At 48.3% G+C, this 25,655-nt stretch overlaps 1 protein-coding gene across 10 annotated transcripts in view; it reads left to right on the plus strand.

The window, feature by feature from the left end:
* Prosap (SH3 and multiple ankyrin repeat domains prosap) overlaps positions 1 to 25,655 on the plus strand; it is a 266,877-nt gene that overhangs the window by 179,753 nt on the left and 61,469 nt on the right. For 8 of the 10 annotated variants that reach the window (XR_012998868.1, XM_076368719.1, XM_076368725.1 and 5 more), the window contains 2 exons: positions 8,691 to 9,131; positions 14,145 to 14,162. Coding sequence is in view for 9 of the 10 variants with exons in the window: in XM_076368719.1 (XP_076224834.1) it covers positions 8,739 to 9,131; positions 14,145 to 14,162 (411 nt within the window). In the remaining variant the exon portion in view is untranslated. Of the gene's footprint in view, positions 1 to 3,129; positions 3,163 to 8,690; positions 9,132 to 14,144; positions 14,163 to 25,655 lie in introns of those variants that run through there. The other 2 variants (XM_076368722.1, XM_076368724.1) reach the window with 2 other exon arrangements.

Consider the following 25,655-nt stretch of genomic DNA (forward strand, 5'->3'; position numbering starts at 1 on the left):
GTTTCCTCGCGGGCTCCTCGTGCGTTTGTCCTCAGAGAGGATGATGTTCCGAAGTGAACCCGAGACCTGTCGCGGACACTTGTGGCAGCTCCAGCACTCCGCCGACGGTTCCGAGTCGATTTATATGTAAACATCAGTCAAACCTCTAACTCCTCTTAGCGTCTAAGTCACGGGTCTACTAGATCCCAGACGCTTCATCCCCTCTCAGCTTCCCAAGTTCATCCTTCAGTGAATTCACAGTCAAATGCTAAGGAACTTGGCACTTGTCTAATTGATCAGATTCGATTCCAATTGTTCGATCTCCTAGGACGCACGCCAATCGCGCAACGAAGGTGAAGCGATATCCTGCAACGTGGCGAGTGGCAGGTTCTCAGCGGTTGGCTATACTTGTATCCGACCGCTTCGACGCGACAGGTTCGTCAGAACTCGAATTCGTAACCGCAGCCGCCGGCAGAAAAGTTCGGAGCGCGTCAGGCATCTCGTGGCCGGCTGGCATTAACGCGGCTCCCGGTTTTTACGTGGGGCGGAGGGGATGCGCGGCGACATCGATTACGATGGTCGACGATAATCGCGTCCGCGGCCGGCGGACACAGTGGCAACAAAATGATTAACGCGGCCCGATCGCGTGACGCCGCCGCAAGAAACTCTCGAAGGGGTCCATTCGGCTCCGTTCTTTCTCGCGTGCGTCGCGCCGGTTCGGTGGCGGATGGGCGGCGAACGCGCGCGGGTTTCTTTATTCTCTCCCGCGCCACAGTTCTGGCGGAGGGACTGGAAAAAGGAAATCCCTTCGTCGGCCGGAATATTAACGCCTAAGGATGAGGCGCTGCGTTTTTCTGCTCGGGCGCGAAGGATGCGACCTTGCGGCGCTTCCACTCCGTCCTGTCTTGCCTCGGCTCGCCGGCCCGGTTGCCTGACTGCCCGGCTGAGAGCGGCCGTGCTCGCTTACCTGGACTCTATTGTCCTCGAAGCGTACCTAGCGTGTATATACACGAGCGGTGCGGTCATTGGGTTATTTAAAGTTTTAACGCAGCCCGGCCTGCCGGCAAGACGGTTACGTTTAATGGCGTCTGCGGTTTCCCATCAAACTTCTCCCCGCGCCACCTGACACATCTCGCGAGAGACTCTGCTGCTCGGGATCCCCGGGCTCGGCTGCCTTCTGCGATGCACTGTGCGACTCTGGGGCTGAGAGGATTGAAGACTGTAGGATTCTAGAATCTCTAGGATCTAGGATCTCTAGGATCTCTAAGACTAAGAAGACTCTAGGATTCTAGGATTTCTAGAATATAGGATCTCTAGGATCTCTAGAATCTCTAGAATCTCTAGAATCTCTAGAATCTCTAGAATCTAGGATCTCTAAGATCTCTAGAATATAGGATCTCTAAGATTAAGAAGACTCTAGGATTCTAGGATCTTTAGAATATAGGATCTCTAGGATCTCTAGAATATAGGATCTCTAGGATCTCTAGGATCTCTAGAATCTCTAGAATCTCTAGAATCTCTAGAATCTCTAGAATCTAGGATCTCTAGGATCTCTAGAATCTAGAATCTCTAGGATCTCTAAGACTAAGAAGACTGTAGGATTCTAGGATCTCTAGAACATAAGATCTCTAGGATAACTAGAATCTAGGATCTCTGGGATCTCTAGAATCTAGGATCTCTAGGATCTCTAAAACCTCAGAAATTTCAGGAATTTTTAAGAGTCTAGAGTGTCTAGAACTCGAGGACTCTAGGTGTCTAAGATTGTAGGGCCTCAAGGTCTAAGGCTCCAAAATCTACAGGATCATGAATGTCTATAGAGGCTCAGTTTTATTTCGGGAATGTTTGCAGTGTTGTCCTCTTTGAACGCGTGGACCATATTCGTATATATCCTTCCCGACCGACCGAAGAGCGATATGCGTAATTATGTCCATTGGGCTGATCGTGCTTCAACTTGTGTGTATTATGTCTCGCGAAAATGTGCGTGCGCGTAAATGTTTGTCCTCGCTGTTTGACTTGGGCTGCTCGTTTCGTTAATATACACAAACGCGCTATTGGCCGAGCAACGCGATTGACAAACAATGCGAACTCTGAACTCATTGTAGTACTGAAAATGCACTTTGCGGACGGGCGCAAGTGATCAAATGAATTTCACTTTGCAATTCAGGAACACGAGCTGTTCATCGAATAAACTGAAAATAGTTGGACATTCTGAAAATTCCTCGAAATTCCGAGGTTCGAGGAACTCTTCCAACATGATGAATCTTAAGATAAAGTCGCATTCAGAAACTGTAACGTGCGTTACAGCGAACCTTGCACTCGTGATGCCAAAGGGGCGGAGACAGTCGCTGCAGGAACTCCAATTGCGCGTCCGGAAACGGCTGTCCCCACTCTCCATTGCGTGACGCGCTCAGTGTGCGTGAGCTCCGCAGCCAATCAGGCGTGCGCCTACGAATCTGGCCACTCAGACGAGAGTGCCAGGTTCGCTGCAACGGACGGTACGAAGTAGCAAGCTGCTCGAGAAGCCGTTGTTTACGTTCCTCCGCGAGCGATTAACTTAGACTGCCAGGTAATTAGGAGAGACGGCGTGCTCGCTGCAGGACCTGTCTCGCTGGCGGTTGGTTCGCAACAATATTGTTTCCCGAAACATTTCCCGGCCATTCTGCGCCGGTATTCGCCACAAAGCAGAACTCGGCGTCTAGACGCCGGCGGAGAGACGCGACGAGCCGCGAAACTAGTCGAGAGTCGTGCGACTCGCTCCCAGCACTCTCATTAAGCTGACAGCGATCCCGCCTCGAAGAACGAGCGAAGTTCCTCCCTTTTGCCCGAAGTATCCGATAAATCGCATCCGCGCAGTCGAAGATCGGAGGCTCGGTTTTTGCATCGAAACGACAGCGAAACGCGGAAATCTATTTCTTGTTTTCTCGGCCGTCGGTTTCTTCTTGTTGCGCGGTTCACCTTCGCGGCTCTAATCCTTCCCTCGCGCGTCACAGATTCAATATACTCGTGCGCTTCGTTTGATCCGTCGTAAAATGCACGAGGAAGCCGAAGATTTATTATTATTTTTACTGGCTGGTAAATAAGCCTTTTAGTATGCATGTCAGATAACGATAATATGGTTAGAGAGATAATGGCAGTTAATTGCGGCTGTATCGCGAGTCGGACGGTGATACGGTGGATGTAAAGGTCTGTACAGCTAAATTATTCGCATTATCGATCATATTTTTACGCCGCGACATTGTATAAATTAACGTCCTCGTTCAAACATTCTCTGCAATCAGCTTCCCTTGATAACAATGTAACGATAAAATTCTATGAGAATTCAGCTCGACTTTCGGGAAGAATTTATAAAATTCCCCGACAAGATTTCCGCGTCTGCAAAATCCACGCTGCGGCTGGAAAATATTTGATCCATCAGAGGTTTAGGACGTTCCTAAAACTCGCTGTTATTTTACGACGGCCGCCGTCAAACCGTTCCTCTTCTGTCGCGTTTAGTCAGAAAACCGTATGAAAGTCGGAACAGCCGTTCAGCGTTTATAAAGCGAACGATCAAACATTTTTAAGGGGTAATATACCCGCTCCGAGATTGAAATAAGTTGATTGTAATAATAAAAAGTTCCTCGGTAATTCCGCGATAACTAAAGGTCATCGCCATTACTAGTTATTCAATCTACATTATTGCTATATACGATCTGTCCTTAATTATTCGCTGTTACTCGTATTCGCGTGTCTCTACGTGTTTATTCATTATTTCTCGAGAAACTTATTATCTTTATCGCCGGCAGATATTTCGTGTTTAATTAACCGGATCATTAGATTCGTTTAACTTCGAAAAACCGATACTTTTGACAGAGAAACGTCGACGCGTTCCCACCGCGCCGTTCCCCCGGTATATTGTCAACGCGGAAACCATCCGCGGACGAGTGGGTTTTATCGCGGCACCGTTTATTGCGCGTTCCACCTGCGATACCTCGGCGCCGAGCCGCTTCCATCGATTTCATTAGTTTCAATTTCATCAATCGACCGTTCCCCCGCGCAGCGTTTGCGTAGAGTATCGAATTAAACGGGACGAGCCTAATACTTGCTCTCGGCTTTTTCCATCGTCAAGTCGCACGCTAAATGACCATCAAACGCTCGGCTCGCTCTCTCGAGTCCGCATTCCCGGACACGTTGCGCTCTGTATCTCGTCGTCGAACGCGCGTATCGAGTTGTGCCGCGCACGAGATATCGTTCCTTCCCGATTCCCAATGAAAATCTCACAGCGCGCAGCTTCCTCCAGAGATTTCATGCCGAATTAAAATGCATTCCCCGCGATTCCGCGCGTTCTTATCCGTGATTACCGGGTTCCGTTCGAACGGTTTTAAATCCTGTTTCTCGGGGCAGGCCGGGTAGGTTCGACGCTCATTGGCCAGCCGACTGAAACGATTAATCAAACACGACGATCGTGAGATGGTAATCGTTATTCCTGAAATTACCGAGAGAATTAGAGTACTTGATCTTGTTTATTACTTATTTCTACACACAATTATTCTTAATATCTTCTTATCTTTGCCAATAGCCGTTCTCATTATCTACTTGCTTTAACCAATTACCTTACTTTTAATTGATATTCACTGAACTCATCATTTACTTAGTTTCACCATTCCCTGTTCTCGTTACACTATTCGCATCATTACTCATATTGCCACTCATTCTTACTATCACTTACCTTCACCACTTATTCTACTGAAAAGAGCTGACGATCGATCGATTCCATATTCATTAACCCTTTGCACTCGAGAATATTTTTCTCGATAAATATTCATTATTTTCTGATGAAATGTCAATGGTATTTTTTGCAATTGGAGATTCGATAGTAGGTAATTGAGGTACATGTCAGTGCGATCGCATCAATCTAAATCAGCGTAGACATTTGCAAAATAATATTTCTAAAATCCAACATGCGTCGATTTGACGCGTTCCGTGAACCCAGTGTTAATCGTGAAACGGCCCGGCAACCTCCCACGTGGCACCGAAATAAAAACGAATAAGCCGAATTCGCAAGACTACCGACACTTTCGTTCCGTTCTCCCGTAACTCGCGAGCGAAACCGCTCGGCGCTAAGCTGGAGAGTTCCAGCCGGCAGCAGGGCAAGCGCTGAACAACCGGCGATCACGTTGATCGCGTACGACAAAACCCGTCTGGCCGCCTCGCCGTTAATCGCACAATAAACACGCGAATCACGTGTCTGTTTGTTGCCGCGATTATTACACTCGTTACGTAATTGCGCGGAGGAATCGGCGGATCGATACGGTGCAGTTCTGCGGCGAATTGTTCGTTACACTCGGGATCGATCACGCACACGTGCATCGGTTGCTCGCCGACGCGAACCACTTGACACGTGAACAATTTGGAAATCGTTTGGAAATCGTCAGTGGACTGCTTTAACGCTGACCTATTCCTGAATTCTCGGTTCACAATTATTCGGAAGGTAACGGACCCTTTTCTGGCGAATTATCGGAGAAATTGGTTTAGCGAAAGGCAAGCTAAATTATCGATCCATCGAAATCTCGATGGATGCACTCTTACGTAGAAACATTTGGAAAAGTTAGGTTGAGTAATAGTTGAACCTACGAAGAATGATATCGTTCAAGGTCTGTTCAAATTACTTAACCCTTTGCGGTCCGAAGTGCTCTTGGCTTCTCAGTTTGAGGTTCACGTCGACGTTAGTTCATTCAATTGCAGCTTGATATGACGCTATATTTATTTATTCAAGAATATTTTAGTCATTGAAATGTTACCTTTAAATGGTACAATTGTGATACTACAAATAAATGTAGAAAAGATTGTTAAAAGGTAGAGGTTGCAAAATAGAATGTCGAGACTCCTAAGACTGCTAAGGGTTAAAAGAGGTCTAACACTTCGAATGCCACCCAAATTTGAGTGACACTGTTTTACATATATTTGACCGTTAACTTTCTTCTGACGTATCGAACGAACCTAGTTTTGTTGGATATATGAGATAGTAAATATAGTAGAGTAATGATTACGAATATTAACGTTCAGTTCTTTTATTAATCGAAGGATTGATTGCGGACGAGACAAGAAATAGACTTCTTATTTCGACGTTTTATAAACGCATGTCCGCCTTGGAAGCTTCGCGAGTGAAAGCGTCGCATGGCGTCGCGTCGCATCAAACCGCTCATTAGGACGTAAGTTATCGTTGATCGACGGTTAACCTCTCTCTTCGAGGTTGGAGGTCGAATTAGAAAATGACGAGACGCATAGGCGTTATCGTGTAGCCAAGAGAAGCCTATTCCTCTCGCGGATCGCGGGCGCAAAACCGCGCGAAGAATCATCGATCGGCGACGGCGTAATCGATTCACCACGCGAATCGAGTTACCTTTAAACCCCATCGCGTGTCTCTGCCGTTTTTCTTCTGCCTTTTATCGATTTCAATTTCTCCGATGGGTAGAAGACCGATGTTCCCTTCTTTTCTCAATGTAACAACTTCTGGCCGGTCTAACTGCAGGCTTTCTCCTTTGTGTTACTTTAGAACAGTGTTCGAGGGAACTTGATCTTGTTATAAATTAATAATAGCGATTGCAACAGTTGATTGGATCACCAATTACTTTGTGTAATTGTAAGCCGCAACTCACCGTAATTACCCAGGATTGCAGGCCAGGAACAAGCGATGATTGCAGAAAGTATCTCGTAACTGAATCAATTGAATCGGCTGTTACATTTTAATCGTCATGAGTAACGTGTAATTAGATTATGTTTCACCCGACCCTGACTCAGTGTCGAGACGCGGTCTAAAGAAGATTGAGATTCCTCTGTTCCTCCTTTTATCCGTCTGCGCTCTGCTTCTTTTGCGATCCCCCGTCTACTGCTCTGACAATGCACGCTCTCGAATGTCCTGCAACAATTGTTTCTTCCACGGATTACTTGAAAAATCGTGGTCCCCCTTCCTAACTGCGATTATAATTTTGTACCAGACTTTGATTATATAAATTGATATTCGATAAACGAAAGTGGACCATGGTTGATATCCAATTAAGAGAAAATCTGTTCTGTAACCCCATATTAATTCCTCGCCTCGTAATTTATTCCTGGAGCAGGCCCGTGAAAGCACCTTGTACGTTAATAACTTGCCAACAGGTAGAGAAAGGTACGCGCTCCTGCGAAACTTCAATATCGATCGGCAAAAAAGGGAATAAACATTCGTATGTTTATTAAATTCAATACGGTACCGTATTTTACAGTATCGTTTCATTTCATACACAGTGGCACATCGTTGAAAATTGTTTTATTTCGACACTTGCAATACAGCTTCAATCGATTATTCGTTACAATGTACTAAACTCTTCATCTAGTCTCCTTATACGATGAGTCATCACTTCGACTCCCATGTCAATCATGGATGAAATTTTTCACATAAACATCAATTTCCCTAGTAACGCAACGAACGAATCGAATTTTCTTGGATACACGAGATACAGTATTCCAATTCCAATTCCTTTACTAAGACAACTAATTCAACTGCATAGAAGTTTCGAGTGTCCCGGCAAAGTGTTAGAGGAGACAGTCGAGCACAAAGGGTTGCCACAGAGAAACAAGTGGTATCGAGTTGCAATGTTTCTATCGCACAGAGGCGTAATAGGAAAAAACGAAGAACACTCTAGTTCAAAGGGAGATCGCCCGGGTGTACGGACGTTAATTAGATTGTTCGAAGGGACCGCGTTAGACGTAAACGGCAGAGTGAAAAATATATCGAGGCGAGGCGAGTAGAGGAGAGGAGAGGCGAGGCCACGGAGTATAAAAGGCTTTTACGAGCGTTAAAAAATCGACGCGGCGTCTCGGCGCCGTTTCTTTATTCCCATTGCGGTAATCTCGTCCTTCCCTTACCGTTACGCGGCGGGGTTATAAACTGCGAGTGCCAGGCTGTTTTAATTTCTTCATCTCCGACGAAAGCCGCCCTCTCCGCCCGCGTCCGGCGTCCTCGCCGCGCGCGTCGTTCCTCGAGATTCCCTACCAGATATGACCCGCGACAAACCTCGGCCGTGGTAACGTTCGCAATCGGGTCGGTTAATCGGTGCCGAATAAAAAACGAGGTAAAACTCCCGGCGCGGAATTGCTGCCAATAAACTGTCCCCTTAATCGGCCGCGCTCGCACGGTCCGGATACCGTTCCTGGTTTAGGCGTTATCGCCGCTAGGCCGCTCGACTTTTATCGAAAATCTTCGGTGCCCCGCTGCGTTTTAACTCTTCCCGGACGTTTTAAACCGCTCGAACCCGTTTCCACGGGAAAATCCTGCGCGCTCGTAAGTTTTCTCGTTAGATTACTGCTTCTCCGAGGAAACGTTGGAATAGAGGAATCGAGAGATAGACCTATCTAGTCGATACTTCACGTCCGATCGCATTCAATTTAACATCGAATCTTATTACACTATGTGAAGTCTGGCGGAGGATTAATCCTTTGCGTTAAGTGAAGCTATAAAGTTTGATACTTAATATTATACTTCATACAATGCATCAATCTGAGAAATATTCACGTAAAATAGCTTAGTCCAATTCGCGTGAATTTCTCGTCGAGTTGGTTTTACAAAACATCGTCTTCATCTCAACAGAAAATGTTGAAATACTTCTAGTGAAAAACTTCAGGGTGCAAGGGGTTAAAAGTTCGTTATCCTGGAAGTTCGCTAACCCAGATCCCCGTTTCGTTCTATGTTCCAGATGTGAGCCTGTGAAGGTGGAATCCCCGAGAAGCGCGAGGTCCTCGCAATGGAGGCGGGACCGAAGCAACAACAACAGCAGCAGCAGCAACCGCAGCAACAACAGCAGCAGCCACAGCAGCAACAGCAGCAACCGCAGCAACCGCAGTCGCAACAGCAGCAGCAGCAGCAGCAGCAGCAGCAGCAGAATTCGTCGCCAGCCGGCACGGGACAGTCCCCTACGAGCCAGGCAACGAGTCCGCAGGCCGGCCAGGCTCAAGGCCACGCTCAAGGTCAGCAGAATCAAGATGCGGCTGCAGTCGCGGAGGCCGGCCCGGTCGAGGAGGGAGTCCTCCTCGCCAGGGTGCACGTCCCGGAGCTGTACGTCAGCAAGTGTCTCCAGTTCCCCAAGGATCAGCTCGTCTGGGACGTGAAGCAGCAATGCCTGGCATCCTTGCCCAAGGTAAGCCCGCCATCCGCATCGTCCTCCACTCACCTCCAACTCACCTCTTCGCGATAGATGCCATCAGCGGGAACCTAGTCCTCGACGATCGACGCGGAGAGCCGCGGAAACCTCGTCGCGGACCTCGTGCAACTGCTCTGCGATCGTTCCCCGATAATTTCACCCTTTGCACTGGAAACTTCCGTTCACCAGGAACCAAAGAACGTGTTTCAACGAATATATTCGGTAAATACGTGACTTCTTTCGAAGTTTCTCCAGTGCAAAGGTGAATCGGTCATTCTTTGCTTGAAGTGGTTCAACCCTCTCGCTGCCACTAGCGCGTCCCTCTTCGCAGAGTTCGTGTTTTATGAAAAATTATCACTGAAAGTGGCTGTTATTCGGGGAAGTCTGTATCAATATCATTAAGATACTTACGGCGCAGTAAATGCGCTCGACAGGACGCCCGTAGCGAGAGGGTTACGAAGTTCGCGTCGCCTCGGTGCGCAGAAGCGACAGACGATCGCGACCTCCATTAATTTCTGTATTACACGGTATCAGTCCTCGATTACTATCATCGGCGAGCCGCGTTAAGACATCGAAAACGAAAAATTCCCGGAGAATTGCGGTATTAAGTACACAGCGCACGGCGAACGGCACGAACTTTCCGTACAACTCGGCGGACCGATAATCGTAAACGCGAACCGCGAGCGATTCGTAAGCCATCGACGGACTCGCTCGACGGAGACTGACGCTTATAGTCTGCAGGAACGATAACCACGAATTACACGCGCAGCGGTCGATGCACGGTCCCCGATCCGCTCGCAGATAGTCGGTCACGAGTGCCTCGCCAAGGACTCGCGTCCGAGCTTCTTTTTAAAAGCGCGCGTTCGCCACTTTGTATGCTGATTTCGCGAAATTGCAGAGAAGTTGCCCGGCTCCCGGCTGCGCGAGCGAGCGAGCGCGCGCAAGAAGCGAGGCCAGAGATCGGGCTTCGCGGCTCTCCGGGCCGTCGTTCTCCTTTTTTCATTCGGCGGTCGTAGGCCGGAGCCCGCGGAAAGTCACGAACCGCCGCGCAGGATTAAGAGATCTCTTCTCCGGTCTCGCGAGAAACGCTACCGTGCGCGGGCCCCGTGTTGCTCGCTTTGTCGAGATATACGTGCCACGGGGGCCCGTGTAACGAGGCGCGCCGCTGCCCGCGAAATTTATACACTCCTGGATGAAAAGATAGCGACCGGCCTGCACCGGCTATCGTCGCGCCGCGCGCGCAGCACCGGACAAATGAATTCGGTCACGGACGTGTTCTTCTTTTCGATCGTCCCGGGTCGTTGCGAAAGGAATCCGTTCGTACCGTGAAATATCGCTTCGTTTCTATCGATGTGCTCCTCGAATGTTCGCTTTCTTCGAGTTGCACGGGTGACGCGATCTTTAACCCTTCGATGAACGTACAGGTTTCGGAGGGAAGAAATGTTTGTATTTGAAAAACCAAGTCGCGAACTGATTTTATCACTTGAATAACGTTCAGTAGCTTCCTTTTTCCATTATCTGAGCAACCTATAATTTAGCTTCATCTGAAGGTTTTCTACGCTTGACAGAATCTTCGGGTGAATAGAAACTAGCGGTCGATTGCTTCGTTTAATCTTCTATAAATTCTAATTAGCATCTACGCGAATCGTTTATAACCTGACTCTCTCATTACTCAATCAATTTATCTGGTAGCTTGTAACCACAGAAGCACCTCTAATTCTGAAAGAGGAAATCAGGAATTGATAGTCAACGCGTCGTCCGGCGAATACAAATCGAAATGATAACGTGAAATTGATTTCCCTCCTCGCCGTACTTAAGATCGCAGATAAGCAAACGACGGTGGGTTAATCTTCTCATTCGTCTTCCCGCGACGCGCACACGCTGCGCGTCTCTTCATCCAAGAGTGTACCGAAGAACGAAGGTTCCGCGCGGCTCGTTCGTTTTCCGTGGCTCCGCGTCGATTCCGCGGTCGTACAACAGTCCACATATTAGCCGCACCCGCCACAGACAAGAACAGACACGTACACCCGCGCCAGTGTCCCTAGATACAGACTAGCAACTAGAAAAGGAACCGTTGTGTGTGTGGCTTCTGCTTCGTATCAGACGTACTCGTCACGCCCTCTCACGTCTATCCCCTAGCCGCCCCCTTCTTCTCAGCCCCTTTTTCTCTCAGCTGTCCCCGACCCGCAAGTCGCGCGACGTCTTTCACCGGATCCGCTTCCGACGCGAAACCAGACGGAAGCGACCCCGAAAAACAACCCCTCTAACGAGACATCAATTCTCGGCGCGCGCGTTAACACGTTAAGTGCCCAGCCCGATTTGCTCGCAGCTCCGTTCAGGCCCAGACGCGGCCGTCACCGCTGACGGACGAGCCGAAATGTCGGCTCGAGGACCCGAGTTTTCTCAATGTTATAATAATAATTCCCGAACATTAGGTTCAAAGATGGCAGAGAATTGAACGCAAAAAGTTAGCACCTTCTGCAATGAATGTAAAAGCAAAACACCTCTGTTTACCCTGTTTTAATAAGCTACATTAACTTTTCTTAAATATTATATTCTTTTTCTTCGAGTCTTGACTGAACAAAGACCGATGTCGCCTAAAATATTTAGTCTCGCATCGGTGCGTAAGGACCGACACGCGCGGTCGTGTAATATGAACCTAAAGTCCATGCGGACTGACCGGGCCTGAACGAAAAGTCTAACGCCGGCGTGGCGTTTAACGTGTTAAACACTAGCGTCCGCATCGTCCCGCAACGGGACGCGCGCGCGCACGAAAAAATTGCACCGATCGGCGTGGAAAGCTCCGATCGAGGAACAATTGGCGAAACCGTGATCGAACGTTGCTACACTCGACCGGAAATATCGATGTTCCGTCAGAGTCCGTCGCTCCCGTGGACACCTCCCGTCCGGTCATCCGCTTCAGAACTGGCCCCGCAGTAGATCTTGTCCTCGGAACGAGTTCGATAACGAGGAGCGTCGCGCGAAGTCAGGGAAATCATTCCCACTGGCGAGTTTCTCGCGATAACTTCGACGCGTGGAACGGTACTGATGCAATCTGGATTTATCGCTACTTATATTCGATTTGAAACGTCAACCCTTCGCACTCGAAAGTCTTGAAATGTTCACTGGAAAAGATTAGGAAACGAAGCTAGTTCGTTTCAATACACGTATCGATGTACAAAGCTCAGTATTATACATCGCGATCAAAAGATCTACCAATTCCAAACCTCCCTGAACGCCGAACATTTAAGAAACAAAGTTAACCCTTTGCGGACTTCTCGAACCTCCAGAAACTCCATCAAAAATTAAATTACATATCGCAATCTTAAATACCAGAAACAAAGGAAACTATCTCTCATTCGAATTCTCAATTCATCTAAGACTTCCGATTCAGGATACGAAACCTCGAAGCCGTCGTCGCGACGACGTTCGACCGCAAAGGGTTGAACAGAGTGCACCGGCCCCGCGTCCGTAGGTACGACGAAGCACCGAGAATGCGGATTGCAGCAGCGCAGCGTTTCTTTGCGCAAAGTTATCGCGATAAAGCCGCGAGCGTGCGAATACTTTTTCGTCCCACTGTACTCGAGCGGCGTAACCGAGTCGCCGCGCCGCGCCGCGCCGCGCCGCCGCGGATACGTTCACCTGCATTCCGCGCGGACGTTTCGCCTTCATTGATAATTGGCTGGCCTATTTAATCGGCCGCCGCCGCGCGCGTGGTCGGCCGTCCTACTGGAACGGAGACAATTGCCCCGTCGACGGTGAGCCAGCGTTCCTCGCTTCTGCGCGCGTCGGATAAGGGGAGACGGCTCCGAAACGGCGGGAATGAAATCGTCGGCGACGATCGCGCCTCCGCGAGTCATCGAACGAGTTCCGAGTCTACGTACCCCCGGCGGGACTACACACGCACTGACACTGTTCACGCACACCACCGCATTACTCAGCTTAGGGAGAAACGGAGCCGACGCGGGCTGCAACGCAGCCGACGGACACCTGAACGTCTCCTTTGTCTTTAATGAGCAGCCGTTTAAAGCGCGATTCGATTCGGAACGGAAATCATGGGCTAACGATCGTTGTCTCTATTGGTTTCCTCTTTATCGAGTCTAAGGACCTTGAGGCGACCTTGAACAGAACGATCTAGTTCCGAGACACCGTTGAAACTACAGAAAGACACTTGCTTTTGTTCCAAAATCGCCAGTGACGTTAATACGCGTCGACAGTCATATTGGGTTGCGTATTCTAGATCGTTTGGGAATCTACCTCTCTGTACGAAATGATTAATATACAGAGTTTCTAACCTGGTTGCCACCGCAAGTAACACCGTTCGACTCGCGCTTTAAACTTCCCAGCGCGTTGAAGACGATGGAAAGGTTCAGGTGTCCTACAGCTCGAGCAGCCCGTGTACGGCGAGACATACAGGGTGTCTCGGCGATCGTGGCACAGTCCCCGACAAAATGGCCGGTAGCGAACGGAGTAAGGGGAGTGACGTCGATCGGCCCGTTCCGCCGCGATTGCGGACACCCCGTACGCGTGCACCGTAAGAACACACGAGGACAGTAGTAGATTAAAACCAAGTAGCACTCGCTCCAACTTAGCCCGACCCGGCCGTCGACCAAGACATCATCATTCATCCAACCAAAATGTAATCGTGTATAATATTTTCTGACCTGTGGTGTTGTTGTTGTTGTTGTTGTTTCTGCTTTTGCCTCACTTGCACGGGGCGTGCGAACACACTACACCACCCGCCACCACCAACCACCAACCACCAACCACCAACCACCAACCACTTCACCTGTGTGCTACCGTCTTGTTGGGGCCCGCCTTCTTCGAACGCGCAACCCCCCGCCGCGTAATCCGACCGACGAAAATGTACGAAAAAAACGATACTGTTTGCGAAAACCGCGGCCTCGGGGCCCGACAACCTTCGCCCTCCGCCTCCCGGGGGTGTTGTGCGCGTGTTGCGCGCCGCGGACACGCACCGCCGCTTCTCCACCCCTTTCGAGCGCCTCGCAGGTGGCCACTTGGTACAGGGTACGTCTTCACTATTACTAATAGCATGCATCCACCCTTCAACCCTTCGACCCCGACGAAACCGACCTGTGCAACTTGCTGCAACTCGCTCCAACTTCTCCCTGACCCGACCAAGCCCGATTCTAACGATTTTTCTCTTTCTCTCTCTCTCTTTCTCTCTCTCGTTACACGTTTTGCGCATTCTGTTTGCTCGGTTTTAGTTCCGGGAACCGGTAGAAGGTTCGCGTGCATGGCGATGCATTCGAGAACGGTGCGCGATCGTCTCCGTTTTAGGAGACCCGAGATGGCGTCGACCGCAACCCTTTACGCTTGGTTATTCACCCTTGAACCGCCAATTCTTCGTGGAACGCGCATTGTTTTACGGTGGAAGCGTTTGAACTTGGTTTCGACGAGGATTAAGGAGAATGCTATAAATCTTGAGTGATAGTAGGTGTTTTAGATCTATATATTAGAGAGACGTATGAGACAATTTTTTAGTCTGATAAAATTGGTGGAAATATATTCTGTAGAATCTAGATGGATGTAGATTGTCCTACAGGTGATTGTACTTTCATGGGAGAAACATGCGTCGTTGGTGGTCCAAGGGTTAATTCGCATCCGCGCATTCGTCGTTCAACGAATTATCAGCCGGAACGTACGCGTTAATTACTCGTTAATCGTTAACACCCAATATCCCGCGTCGGCGTGAAGCAGAAACCGGTTACCCGTAGGCGTGAATGATCTCTTGAATTAATCGGATTATAAATTTCAGATAATAATGCCTCTCCGCCGTTTATAAAACTGCACGGAATCGCGTGGAACGATTTTGATTGAATATGATGTTTGAACGGGATCGCGCGCGATTGAAGTTTCATAAGAGGAAACAGCATTCCGCGCGCGCCGACCAAATACAAATTTTCCGGCTGCCCGACCCGAATGTTCGGCAAACATGTGTATCGGCACGGAAATCGCCGGCGATCAATTATTTGCTTCCTTGTGCCAGTATTTGCTCGCCAATGCCCCGCGGAAAATATGAAAAACTTACCGGAGAACGAACCGGCTGTATCGTTATTACTCGTCGAACGGCGAACGCGCGGATGTAACTTTAAAATTCCCAGTCCCGAACTGAGGGAGATGTTCATCCCTAATTCTGCTCGCGTGTCAACCCTTTGCGGACGAGGACTTTTTGAAAATCTATTAAAAACCTTTCGCAGAGGAAGTTAAATTTTACAACAAATTTCTAAGTGTCGGAGACAGAGAAAGCTAATCACTGATCTCTTGTTATTTAGACGAATCAATTGTTTGTTTAAAACTTCGCATTCTAAATATCAAAGCTTGATGTCGTCAAAACGACATTCGTCCTCAAAGGGTTAACAGGGTGAATCCAGCTAGGAGAGCTAAAATTTCATGTACCTTTAGCAGTCTTTTTCATAGGAAACTAATCAACTGTGTTTAGTGCTCTGTTTCTATCTCAAACGGGAAATCTAATAAAATTATTGTACTTTTCCGATTTGGAAAGACTGAAGAGAGTACCTAAGACCATTTTCAAGATATTAATTCGTCCAAGTTTTCTCTACCAAAATTGTCAAGCTCAAAGTATGAACTTTCAGTTACAAAATTATCGTTGTTCTATCTGCAAACTAAAGACCTAACTCGTTAACAAAAGAGATTCTCTAATGGATTCAAAATTGTTGCTTCAGCGGGAATGTATCGTTAGATTTCTATCTAATTAGCTCCCTAGCTAGACGTTCCCCCTTAAGTCTCCTGTCAAAGGATCAAAGAAGACATTTCGGTGAGCAAGGGGTGGAGGGTAGAACCCAGGCTAGCTCGCGAGAAGGGGTGCAATCGAGAGACGTTCTATGCATTTTTTTCCCTTTTTTTCACCAGCCGTGACGTCGTTGTCCAAAAGGAACTGTCTCGCGTCCGTAGACTCGGCGTACAGTGGATCAGAATCGTAAAAACCTGGATGAGAACGTTTGAAAATTAATCCTTCTAAATTGCTTGAAAACGGTTACAAGAAGAAAATTATCGCATCAAGATACTTAGTTACATAGATAACGAAATAATAGCCTAACTTAGAAGCGTCGATACCAAATCATTAACAATTGATTCTACTACCTTTGTTACAAAAGAATAACTAATGCACAAAATTCTCATGGTAGTCATCGCAATAGCAAGACATAATCTGTTCCAGAAAACCAAAAAGAATACTATTATCCCATTAAAATTGAAAAACAAAATCAAACACCAAAAAATCGACTCAACTTCCGTCCACGATTTTACGCTTCCGACCCGCGGTACGTCGTGGCGAGGTTATAAGGACTTCCGGTCGCGCGGCGCCATCGAATCCGCTCCGAATCCCCGTTTCCCTCGCGACGAGGAAGCCGCCGCACGCGCGACGCCGCCGAGGAGGGAACGGGGATCCCTCTGACAAATGAAAATTCCGCGGCGACGCGACGCGGGGCGGGCGATCGATTCGCGGCCGAGCGAGGACGCGCGGACGCTTTAATTAGTCCCGGGGATCGCGTCGCGAATCGATGGCCCCGTCCTTGCGGCGCGAGCGTAGACCACGGACCAACCGGAGTTATTTCCAGCTCGGTTTGCATGCACTTACAGCAAGCTCTCCCGCCTTTCAGCGCTCAAGTACCATAGAAGATAAGTGCATGTGTCGGTTAAGCGTGCAACTGTACTTTTGCTGACCCGCGGTTCACGTTCAAGGGTGACGCGCGGAACGCGCTCGCCGAAGGTCACGCGACCACGCAGCTTCCTTTCAGCGGGGACACCGGCTGCCGCCGCGTTTCCGCCGCCGCGGCGACCCCTGACCTTCGCGATCCGCGAAAATCCTCGCGGAATTCCCTCGCGTGCAACAGCCCGCCGGAAGACACGCGATTCCGGCGGCTCGCTCCGCGAGTAATTCCGTTTCTCGACGCTCGCTCTCATCGCGAGCATGTTATTAACGCGCTCCACGATTAGATTGCGGGATTTTAAAGATCACAAAGACCCTCCTGAGAGATCAACGTCGAAGCTTTCGCGAAGCTCCGATGTTCCGTTGATGCGGGAAACGAATTTCAGTCCCGCGACTCGCATTAGAACGGGAATTCGCGGGGATATTCGCGATCGATTAATTATCCGACTGTTATTTTAATGGACGTCGATCGAAGTATCGCGAAGGGGAACGGAGTGCTATGAAAATCTCCATTTTCTTCGTTCCCGCGGGCTTCCGTTAGCAGCAAGTACGCGAGCACCTGCAATCTAATAATGAAGAAGCTACGCGAGCGTTAAGACGCGGCCGCGCTGAAAGTTAGCGTCGTCGAGCGACATTATTTATACAATAATCCGACAGTGTGAACAGTTCTCGGAACTTGGACGCGTCGGGCTAATCCTTTCGCCGTCAGATCGAAGATACCACGAGTGAGTAATTTCCTTCTGAATTCTTAATCGACGTCGCCGCTTCCAGCGTGGATCCGCTAATCCCCGAAGAAATGGTTAATCGCGGTTTTTCCGCGGAAACCGTCGTGTCACCGGCGAACCCCGCGACGAACGGCGAACTTGAGGAGACCGTCTCCTCTCGTCAAGGCCGCGGAGCTTCTCGAGTCGCGCGATGACTTTCGTTTTCAGCCGCGGCGGCTCGAGGGAACCGTACGCCTCCAACCGACTTGCCAGCGTCCAACGTGCTGTACGTTGATTCCTTCGAATCTCGCCAATTCGAGTTTGAATTTCAACGGGGCAACGATACTCCGAAGTATCGTAAACATACTTCGAAACATGCGAATCGCAATTCCAAGTGGAATCCTCGGTCGGCGGGATTCGAAGGTTTCTCGAGCACTTTCGAGGAGATTGATCATCTCGAGTCGCAGGAACACAGCTTACGTACTCGAAACGAATCAACTTTGACGTGTTCCTACTAGTTTTAATCAGTTTCAAGCAGCCCAGTCGCTTTGATCAATTTTAATACGGGCAGGTTCGCACCTTTCTCGAGCACTTTCGAGGAGATTGATCACGTGAAATCGCTGGAACGTAGCTTACACGAGTCGAATCAACGGTAACATGTTCTTCCTAGTTCTAATTAATTTCGGTTACTTGCTTCGATCAATTTTAACGTGTTCTCACTAATTCGAACGACGTGTCGCGGGAATCTTCCGTCCGAATTTCGATTTTCGAAACGATTCGCTCGGGCCCGAGGATCCAGCTCCATCGAGCGGCGCGATGGCGTCCCGGCGTTAGCCGAGATTACGCAACGGCCGGCTCGGAGTTGTTCGATTCCTTGCGAGGGAAAGCGCCACGGTGTGCGTGTGTGCTTGTCTTCGCGGATTAAATATCAAAAGTCATCGAACATCGCCGTGAAACGCAGCCCCGACACGACGCGCGGTTCGCCGTTGCGACAGGAGCTCGGTTCCGCTGAACGGTGACGCATGCCCGCGGTTTTTATCGCCGGCAATTACGTCCATTTACAACGGAACCGCCTAATCTGTCCCGCGATTACACACGGCGGCCTGGCAATCATGATACGATTCCCGATCGAGCAGTCCGTTACAAAAAGAAGAAGTCAACGGAAGATTTCGCAATGGCACTTCGTCGTATAAGGGTGCGCTTTCAACGAAATCAATTGCAAAACGCTCCTGACGGCGACTATTTCGAGGCCGCAGCGTCGCACGGACAATCTATACTCCGTGCTCTCAAATTTATTTATTTCGCGGGGTCTTCCTGGCGATTCTGGCTCGAGAAGCTTGGTTGCAGCATGCACTTTGCAAGAATCTACAGCTGAATGTCAAAACCTTTTTTTCGTTCAAGTAGAAATGCAGAATGTTACCTTTGTATGTGTCTTTTAACCACTTGCTGTTTCAGATCGAGGAGCAACGGTTTTCGTGTAATCTTATAGGAAACCGTAGCTATATTAAACGTGCGAATGAAAATTAGAGAGTTGTATGACCCAGTCTATTTTCTTAGACACGAGACGGAAAATAAAGATTCAGAAATAGTATCGTAGCAGATAGATAAGTATATACACAGAATCTGATTGCGAACGTGTTAATGCATTTTATAGATGATTTTCTAATCTACCAACTCCAAGCTGTTTTTATAGTATCCCTAACACAGATGAAAGATATTATATTCTAACATCTCTTAGGTTTCTTTATTTTCCTTCTTAATAGAAAATTTGGATGTATAGAAGATCCAGTGATCTTAGGATAGTTCTAAATTTATTCATTAAAATATTTAATAGTACAACTGGTGTCATATTGGAGCCCACAGAGTGCAAAGGGTTAATAGAAGAATTTCCTTTGTGCGACGGGTATTCCCCTCTGCAAAGGGTAACACGCGACAACAGCTTTTATTCCCGCGCAACGAGGAAGAAAGCATCGCGCGTTCGAGCGTGATCCGACCAGATCGAAATTTCGATTTGGAATCCAGGTCGCGGGAACGATATTCCGCTGATCCACGTGCAGATAAGACGCCGCCTCGTGATAATCTCCGCGCTCGCGCGGCTTCCCTGGAAACCGTCCCCAGATACCATCGGGAAACGAGTCGGCTGGCGAAACGAGTGTCGCTGGAATCGCGGGGAAATCGATCGAGTCCGGTCAACGCGTTGCTGAACCAGCACTCATCAAAATCCCATACAGCCGAAGCGACCCGTTAACGGTCTAACGACGTGGAATCCACGTCGGTTGAATTTTTTGGAAATTCCAGCGTTGCTTTGCGCGTGGAACCAGATTCTTCGGTGTGTCGGCGTTCGGACAGTTTCAAAGAACATTTCTAAACTTCCGAGTGAATTTTTAACTCTTAGCACTCCAGGTTGTAATCTATCAGTAACTGCTACTAATTTTTATAGTATTCCTAGCGAAAATGAGAAATACAACATTTCTTCGATCTTTTATTTTCCTTAGTACAAAATTCGGATGTGTGGAAAATCGAAGAATTTTAGGGTAGTTTCTTTAAGATTCATTGAAATATTTAATAGTAAAACTAGTGCAATTTTGGAGCCTAGAGTTCAAAGGGTTAATAACGTGTTTCCTTTGTCACCAATTATTTTTACTGAGATTTTTCCCGTTGCATCTCAAATTTTCTGGTGATATGAACTATAAACGTCTGCGTTTCTAAACAGAAGAATCGACTACCGGCAATTAGGGGATTAAAATAGAATATATAACGAAAAGTCAATAGTTTCTACTACGAACTGATCTCTTAACCTTTCCTCGCCTCGCGGATTGAATAAAATCCGGTTCGTTCGACGTGTCGACGAGAAAATGAATTTTTAAGCACGTGAAAGATACCCTCGCCCGAATTCGAGTGACACCCCGGTGAAAATGTCAAAAGGGGTTCAACGCTCGCGGCAGCCGCACGGCGGTTAAAACACGTATAATTTCGCTAATGAACGCGACAGGTAGCCCAGCGGATCGGGTAACTGGGGTAAAACGACGCTCCAGTTTCCCTCCAATGAAACGAAGGGACAAAAGATCCGACAACTCTGCTAACGGTTAGAAACGACAGCTCGCGCCGATAATGTGGGTTATATAAATTAGGACAAGGAGGACGAGCTGCGTTATGAATAGTTTAACGATCGAAGATTCCGTGACGGGTCAACTAGTTTTTCATTTATACCCATTTCCCGTTTTAATTTTACAAGACGCCCCATTCACCCGATTTTCATGTATGATCTCCGCAAACGGAATCTTGAATTATCAAGTCAAAGTCTCTGAGAATAAGATAGGGAGGATTATATATTCCTGCCATCCAATTTGGAAGGCAAAATGCGAACGCTGCGATGCAATCGGTTGAGAAGGTATTCCATCGCTAACTATACTTAGCAACCATCATTCCCATGGAATATTCCTAGCTAACTTAGAATTCAATCGATTTAAAAATTATACAACTAACAAAATAGATCATCTTCCATAAATTAAGAGACAGAACTATTCTACTTCGATGTTTCATGTATCGATACATTACACAAGGTTTAATAAATTGAAAATTTTACAAGTTCCCTGCGTCGAATCAGGTAGCGACTCTCAGTCACCTCTCAAGTGCAAAGGGTTAATTACTGTCGGGCGACAGTAATGGTAACGAGGATATCGGCGCGTTATTGGCAGGCCATCGACGTCGCCATCGTCGACGGTGCCTTATCGTCGCGGCGTCGGATCTCTCGGCCAGGTACCCAGATAGCGGCCGTACCGGAACCGACCGACGAGACCGCGCGTTACGGTTGCACCGGTGCACCGACGCGTGTACCGCAGGTATCCGACGCGGGGATCTCGCCACGGATAAATTCATCGCAACGCGATGGGATATACGCGTTGCCCTCCTATCTCCCTCCTCCCTCCCTCTCGGATCACGAATAGATGCTCGTGGGCGTAAGATCATTGTGATCCGCGATCGTGAACCAGGATCATCCTTCACTTCCGATACCATCGTTCGTTCCCCTCTCCGTTGCACCGCGAGTTAAATCGCGATTCCCATTGCGTTTCCTGGACACAAAGAAACACGGGTTTGTCCAGGCGACGGTCGCCGATGCGCTGGAAACGTTTGATCATCGGAACGTTCGACGGCTAAAAGAAGCGGGGTGATTTACGAGCAATAAGCTGGATTCTTCTTCAGCCCGGTGTACTATTATAGGATATGTTTTACCGCGGCTAGTGTTCCTAGCTCTTACAGATTTCACTCGCTCGCGGACGAAACTGGAATTTCGCGAGTTGGATGGAATGTAGTTCTATTTAATTCGTTATCTTCGTGTTGATCGTTGACTTCGACGATCCGTCGATTTATTAGACCCCGACGATTTTCGAACGATTATGTCATCGGAGGTTGTTCCTTTTTGAATAGTTACTCTAGACTGGATGGGTGACTTTGGGAGATGCTCGTCGAGTTAGGTCGAAAGAAACGAGGAAAATTAAGATCCAGTTAAACGGGAGCAGCGCGAGTGTATCGAGTTACACGGCGCCGATATTCGATCTGTCGTCGTGCGACGCTGCTTTATGGTCCGTTCCAGCGGCAGCATGTGATCCGTGTTTCATTTTTATTGGCAACGGGAGAAATATAGGATTTCGGGAAATTACGGGAATGGACGTATCGAAGTCGTAAATCGCGCGGGCTGCGAGGGTAATTTTCCATTCTATCGTAGAACTGTGTCACATACGGGTGCTTTAAACTTCAAACGTCGCGCGTTGAACTTCTGCTCAGCGTTCATTGTCAAGGGAACCTGCGACGATGTCCACGAGCGTTTCGCTCCTCCTTTCGCCGCTACTGTTGTCTTAGCAGCGATAAGTGAAGGGACGGAGTACCTTAAACTTTACTCGCAAATATTGTGCGGTACCATGAACTTCCTGTACCTTGTCTTCATTGTCGAGGAAGTAAGCGCGAAGAGCGATGATGTTGGACCCAGGAGTCTCGGTCTCCCTTTCACCTCTAGCGTTGCCTTAGCAGTGATAAGTGAAGGGATGATATACTTGAAACTTTGCCCACTCGCAAACGTCATTCAACTTTCTCCACTTTATCTTCATTGTCAAGGAAACCTAGATACGAACGACCACTGGTTCGCGTCGAACGCTGGAATCTCGGTTTCTCATCTTTCGTTATCTGCGGACACGTATCGAGATATCTATCCTTGTAGATTGGTATTCATTGAATTGACCTCTTACGCTGGAATCTAATTTAGAGGTTCTTGTTTTCATCTGTTTCGCAAGTTTTATTTATTAATTTATTAACCCTTTGCACTCGGGAGGTGACTCTCAGTCACCACTTGGTTCGACACAGTAAAACTATAAAATCTGATATTTAATATTACACCTTGTACAACGCATCGATTTGAGAAATATTGAAATAAAATATGCGATTTCTCTTCGAGTAAGTTCCACGAAATATCGTCTTAACTCCATCGGGAAACGTTACAATATTTCCAGCGAAAAACTTCCGAGTGCAAAGGATTAAATGATATCGGTGTTCACAAGACGTCGTCGACAATTTAGGAAGAAAAATCTCTCGTGCGTGTCACATCTCTCCAACGCAAGAAGTTATTCGCAATGTTAACGAGCCGCCCAAGGAACCAATAAATCGATCGAATGTTTTCCAACGGACTGTCAAGCGTTTTATTACTTGTCGGTAAATGATCCACACGATACCCGATACTTAGTCCCGGCAATAAGCGGAAAGACGACGATCGCGAACAAGTCGAACGACAGGTTGTCCTCGGCGAGATGTTCGAGGAGTTGCGAGCAGTTTCGCGAGTCCGCCGGGAAGAATCCGGGATCCCGACGGCGCCGATTCCGATCGGAGGCTCGAGGAAATAAAGAATCTGTTGCTCGACGCTGCGGGAGGCCACGGCGGATCTCTCTCGATCGGCGATCGCCTGCGATCCACGGGAAAAATCGCGGCGCGCCGCGATACTTTTGCATCCACGGGCATCGCCGGAGATGGGATCGGACGTATCGTGCGTTTTCGTACGTTGTTCCGTGTAATTGAATGAAGGCCACGTCCAAGGATCGTGACCGATCCACCGGCTCGCGATACGAGACGATCGGGGAACCCGTGGCGCGATGGATGGACCTAATTGGAAGTTATTCCATTTGGTATAATTAAGGCACGGCAGATTATTACCTGTTCGACTCGAGGCGAAAACGAAGGAGAACAGGGCCGCTCGAGTTTTCAGGACGCGCCGCGGCTTCGGTGCGTGTATTATTAGTCGAAAGAGTACTCGGGCAGAAACGATGGTTAACGGTTTCGTTAAAAAGACGGAGGAAATTAAAGATAACGCGTTTCCTTCAGCAGCGAGCGCGGTTGCGCCGAGTAGTCGAGGAACTCCGTAACTACGGTCGAATTTTCAATCACCGAATAACGAAGGAAATTAACTAGGAAACTGGGAGGAGAACGCGTAGTTGAACGACGAATCGCGCGGTCGATCGATTAACTTGCACCAGGAATATTCGACGTTCTCCATTCAGACGTAGACGACGTTCTATTAAGCCGACTTACGGAGAAATTACACGGAAAGCGAAGTTTTATTCCAACATTCCAACTATCGATGCATTGCTCGGCGTACAGTCTTGAAATATCAAGCTTCACGATTTCCCTGTATCAAACTAATGACTCGATCGAGTGCAAATTAACAGTACATAGTTCACATTTCGAAGACTCGTGTCATAATATTCGAACGCCCTGCCGATCTCCCGGCATTTCCGAAAGGCGAAGCTGCAAACGAAACGAAACGGCGACGCGTCGACTAGACACGTCCGCCGGGTCGGATGAGTTAAACAGAAACCGAAAACGATCTAGGGAGGGTGGATGGATCGCGCGAGGGGTCAGGGTGAACGGTGCGCAGCGGTCGGCGGTGTCCGCTCGCGGTCCGAGCGGCCGTGAAGCGTTTCCCGATCGATTTGCAGCAATGAATACGGCCCGTCCGGCTTGGAGTGGTTTATTGAACGATTCCGCGAACGAGCTCGGAGCGCGATCGCACGTGCGTCTACGTACCTACGAGTACGCAGCTCGGGATGCGTGCGCGGAAAACGATGACGCGAGAGTGGACGGGTCGCCGCGGGAAGAGAAGGCCGGCGGAGATCGGCGCGGGGACCGATAAAGAAGAAATGAGCGGATAGCGAACGCTGCGGGAGAGGGAGAGGAAACGAGAGAGAGAAAGAGAGACAGAGAGAGAGAGAGAGAGGGACAAACGACCGCCTCGTGACTCCACTGTCAGGATCAACAAATCCTCCCGCCGTAGACGCGGAACAAATGCACGCGAGTTGTTGATCGCGTACGATCGAGCCGGGCTATTTATACCGAGACTCGTCGACGCTCGCCGCTCCGCTCGTTCGAGGGAGTAGATCGAATGGAGATCGATGGGCTAGCTTTTCAGAAGTGGAAGACAACTCCGCGCAGCTGGAGGGACGCGATCCTCCGATCCTCCTCGATCCTGCTTCTGGAGATCCGTGTTGCCTCTACGGAACGAACGCGTGTACCTTGATTTCGATACTGTAATATCGCGGAATCGGCTGTTGGATCGTTAACATGTTGAAGGTTCACTTGTACTCTGAATTTATTCGCACTGTAGACGAAACGAATTAGACTAATCGCGCGAGGAAAATTGAAGGTTACCAGGTGTGGCTAGGTAGGTTTACAGAATGATCGTTTGGAAGTAATTTTCCGCGGATCAATTCGGTTTCTCTGTTTATGTAACGTTTGAAGATATCTGTCTTTGGGAGAACTTCGTAATAACTTGGGAAGATTTCGTTTCTTAAGCAATTGGTGTAATAGGGAAGATCCATCTTTCTTTGCACTGCTTTAACACTAGAAATACCGAGCATTTAATAGAATTAATATGCAATTCCTATAAAAATTGTAACAATAGATTATTTTCAGTTTCTTCAGGCATTCATTATAGTACTGAAATGAAACTATTTTCAAAATCATCTCGAACATTCAATTGCTAAACAGAAAAATCGAAACCAGTCATTTTGACTGGTACGTAGTTCTAGTATTAATGGAATTCGTCGCGAGTCATAAAGACATTTTTTAGTATCCTATGATTTC

The sequence above is a fragment of the Nomia melanderi genome, chromosome 6 (assembly GCF_051020985.1).
Source record: "Nomia melanderi isolate GNS246 chromosome 6, iyNomMela1, whole genome shotgun sequence".
In the NCBI taxonomy this organism is placed as follows: domain Eukaryota; kingdom Metazoa; phylum Arthropoda; class Insecta; order Hymenoptera; family Halictidae; genus Nomia; species Nomia melanderi.